The sequence below is a fragment of the Lactuca serriola genome, chromosome 9 (assembly GCF_051521515.1).
Source record: "Lactuca serriola cultivar US96UC23 chromosome 9, Lser_US96UC23_V15, whole genome shotgun sequence".
Lineage (NCBI taxonomy): Eukaryota > Viridiplantae > Streptophyta > Magnoliopsida > Asterales > Asteraceae > Lactuca > Lactuca serriola.
In genome coordinates, this window is record NC_136416.1 from 11,445,117 (window position 1) to 11,449,323 (window position 4,207).

The following is a 4,207-nucleotide window of genomic DNA, read 5'->3' on the forward strand; positions in this document are numbered from 1 at the left end:
GCGGAAGTGAGACCCCTTACAACTTCGGAGATTTGCAATTGGAACGATGACATTAAAAAGATATCAGAGTTGGAACGATTAAAAACCATGGATCTAAAACAGAAGGCATGTATTAAATGGACTATCGATGGCGACGAGAACTCTAAGTTCTTCCATGGCTTCATCAATGGTAAAAATCGGAGGAACCACCTACATGGCCTAACAATTAATGGCCGTTGGACAACAGAGGTAAACCTGATCAAAGAGGAAGTTCTGAAATTCTATAAAATGAAGTTTTCTGAAGACCTTGTTGTTCGCCCCAAGTTCATTAACCCGGCATTCAAAACTTTATCAATGATGGAGGCCATTAAGATTGAATCTCCCTTCAGTTTGGAGGAGGTAAAAGCTGCAGTCTGGCAATGTGGTAGTGATAAAGCCCCAGGGCCAGATGGCTTTACATTTAAAAATTTTAAAAAATTTTGGGACACTGTCAAAACTGATATTATGAACTTTGTGAGGCACTTTAAGGATTATGGTTCCCTGTCTGGTGGGTGTAATTCTTCCTTCATTACACTGGTTCCTAAGGTCAAAGACCCTCTCTCACTGAACGACTACCGTCCTATTAGTCTAATTGGGTGTCTTAATAAGATCATAAGCAAGCTTCTCTTAATTCGTATAAAGTCTGTCATTGGTGGGGTAATCGACGATGTACAATCTGCTTATGTTGATGGTCGATGTCTACTTGATGGCCCTCTCATAATCAACGAGATCTGTTCATGGGCGAAGCGTTCCAAAAAAAGAGTCCTGTTCTTCAAAGTTGACTTTGACAAAGCATTTGACTCGGTAAACTGGGAATACCTTGACTCAATTCTTGGTCAAATGGGATTCGGGAACAAATGGAGAATGTGGATTCGGGGAAGCTTGAGATCATCCAGGGCATCAGTTATTATTAATGGTTCTCCAACTAAAGAATTCTCCATCACTAAAGGAGTTAGGCAAGGGTATCCTCTCTCTCCATACTTGTTCATTATTGCCATGGAGGGCTTAAATGTGGCTCTCAAATCTGCCCGGGATAAGGGGATTTTTAAAGGGATTCAAGTTCCAGGAAATGGACCAATTATATCTCATCTATTTTATGCGGATGATGCGCTGTTTATTGGTGAATGGTCCAGATCTAACCTCAAAAATTTGGCACGTATTCTCAGGTGTTTCCATATCGCATCAGGTCTCAAGGTGAACTTCCACAAATCAAGAGTCTTTGGTATTGGATCCTCTACGCATGAAACATCATCTTGGGCAAGTTTATTGGGCTGTGAAGCTGGTGTGCTACCGTTTGATTATCTAGGTGTCCCAGTCGGTGCCAATATGAATCTTAAAAAGTATTGGCAGCCAATATTAAAGAAATTTCGTTCAAAATTATCATTATGGAAGGCCAAAACCCTCTCCTTCGGGGGCAGGCTAACTCTCATAAAGTCTGTCCTCGGAAATCTCCCCACATACTATTTATCGTTATTTAAAGCCCCAAGTGGAATACTTGAGGAAATGGAGAAAATTAGAAGAACCTTCTTATGGGGTGGATGTGAGGATAAGAGGAAAATACATTGGGTTGCTTGGGATAAAGTCCTAGCTGCCAAAAGTGAAGGTGGCCTTGGGGTGGGATCGATTCGAGCACTAAACATTGGGTTGCTTATAAAGTGGTGGTGGCGTCTAAAAATGAAGGGAAAAGTCTCCGGACTAAGGTAATACATGGGATCCATAATCTGGGTTACAAGCCTTTTGGATACCTTTCTAGTCAGAACAACAGTGGAGTATGGAGCAGTATAGGAAGGGTCATAAACCAACTGGCGATGCACGGAGTTGACGAGAACGATATTTTTAAGTTGGAGGTACAATCTGGGAACAATACTCTATTCTGGTATGATCCCTTGTTAAATTCAGGGATCTTAAAAGACAAATACCCCGCTCTATTTGAATTGGATGCTCGAAAGAAATGCACAATTGCTGACAAAATATCTGGATCAACCTTCACTTGGAACTGGAAGTCTCATCCCCCAGATCTTGGCCTTGGGCCTGCTGTCCAGACTCTCATTATTGACCTCTCTGGGATTCGGCTTACCCATGGACCAGACCATTATAAATGCAAACTGACTGGGGATGGAAAGTATACAGTTAGTTCGATTCGGAAGGTCCTTGATAAAAATCTCAGCCCGGTCAGTAGCCACCTGACTATTAACTGGTACAAAGTTGTGCCCATTAAGGTTTTGTGTTTTATCTGGAAGGTTGTGCAGTGTAGAATACCTGTTGCTGTTGAGTTGGTGTCGAGGGGTATTATGGTCAATTCTCTTTTGTGTAGCTCGTGTATTGGACAACAGGAGAGTGTTGACCATGTTCTTGTTGGCTGTCCGTTTGCATATAGAATCCGGGAGAATATTATGAGCTGGTGCGGTGTCACACTTGATCATTGCTCATTACGGACTACGGGGGATTTACTTCAGTCTATTTCTGCGTGGGGCAGCTGCCCCAAGAAAAGGAAACGACTTTCAATCATAAGCTATGGAATGCTATGGTGCATATGAAGGTTCAGGAACAAACGTTTGTTTAACAACGAAGGAGCTTCTTTGATCCAGGCGACAAGTTGCATTAAAACTATGGTTTTTTATTGGTGTAAGTATAGGGGTAGGAAAACAATGTGTAATTGGGATGAATGGTTAGTGTCCCCATTCTCTGGTTTGTAAAATCTGTACTCTTGTATGTTTGTTTCTGGGATCCTCATCTAGTTACTTGCTAGGTGAGGCTCTCCCCTTTTAATATATTTGCCGTTTCCAAAAAAAAACAAATTTTATTGCATCTTATTTTGTTTACAATTTCAAAAAATATACATTTATCCAATTTTAAGATATTTTTTATCAGTTCCGTGAAAAGTATATTAAATTTGCAAAAATAATCAAAATTCCAGAATACGATGTAGAAAAGTATTTTTACGTTAAAAAAAGTGATTTTCTGAATTAACGAATCTTTATTCATCAATATAGTTGGTCATTTTGAGATAGATGTTGAAAAAATGGTTATTTTCATGTATGACTTCAATATATCGCCATTTTAGTGAATAAATCAAAATAAAATGACAGAATCATCACAAAAATACCACAATAATATGATATTTATCATAATGATTATTTTTTTAGTCTTTACAAAAATAATTACCAATTTCACAACAGACACCATGGTCCCACTATGAATTGCGCAAATGCTTTTTGAATACTCCCCTATCACAAGAAAGTGGTCGATACTCAATTGATAAATAACTCTACCCGTTTGATCATTATATGCTTATGATCACGAAAGTTGTTAATTTGTTAAAATATCACTGAATGTTTTTTTTTCTCAATCTGGAGCTCCAACAATAATGGTAAACATAAACAAGGTGATTACTGATTAAGCTAGTGTTGTTTTGGGTTGTACGGTGTTTGCACAACAACAAAGTCCATTCCAACAGTCTAAAATCTTATTCACTGTTTGCTAACGAAAAGTAAATTGCCTTTATGTGGGTGCATAGCATGAAAAAATGTTCATTTGTGGTGTTGGACTAAATGTTGCTATGATCGAATGTAACTTTTATTTGTTTTCGAACTTCTTGTTAGTTTTGTTTTTGTTTTTGTTTTTGAGCAATATCCAACCAACTAAAAAAATTAATATTAATATTGGCAAGAATTTTACTAGATAAAAGTCATAGCTTCGAAATTACGGTTTAATATTTGTGTGTGCTATCTAAATATTTTAATGTCATTTTTAAAGGAAGCATTTTTCTAAGAAGTTTATTAATATTTTAAATAACCATTAAAAAAGTGACTACCAGCTAGATTTATTTCCTTTTTTGTAGTAACTACTTATTATTTATTAAGTGTTTTATTTTTTTGTGTTTTATATTTTTAATCATATTTTATTGTACCCGTTTAATATATTTACATGTAATTGAAATATCGCATACAAATGATGTTAGCTTAAAAACAATAAACTAAACGAGCATCTTTTATAACTTTTTTTTTAAAATAATGATAAAATTTTGAATTTCAAAAGAAAAATGAAATGGTTAACGATTAAAAAATGCTTTTGATAACTGGTTTTTGTAAACAAAATTAGTAGAAAAATCTTAAAAAACAAACTATTTTATATAGATATATAGTTATGGATATTTTTACATCGTTTATTTGTTTGTAATGACGGCCAA

At 36.3% G+C, this 4,207-nt stretch overlaps 1 protein-coding gene across 1 annotated transcript; it reads left to right on the top strand.

Moving 5' to 3' along the window:
• The first annotated feature begins 1,826 nt into the window (after positions 1-1,826).
• Positions 1,827-2,555, top strand: LOC145075343 (uncharacterized). Its single transcript, XM_079021622.1, has one exon. The coding sequence runs from the start codon at positions 1,827-1,829 to the stop codon at positions 2,553-2,555; it is 729 nt and encodes a 242-aa protein (XP_078877748.1).
• The last annotated feature ends 1,652 nt before the right edge of the window (positions 2,556-4,207 follow it).

Bases quoted from the DNA above. Each gene is read 5' to 3' on its own strand.
- LOC145075343 (XM_079021622.1), top strand. From the start codon at position 1,827: ATGCACGGAGTTGACGAGAACGATATTTTTAAGTTGGAGGTACAATCT.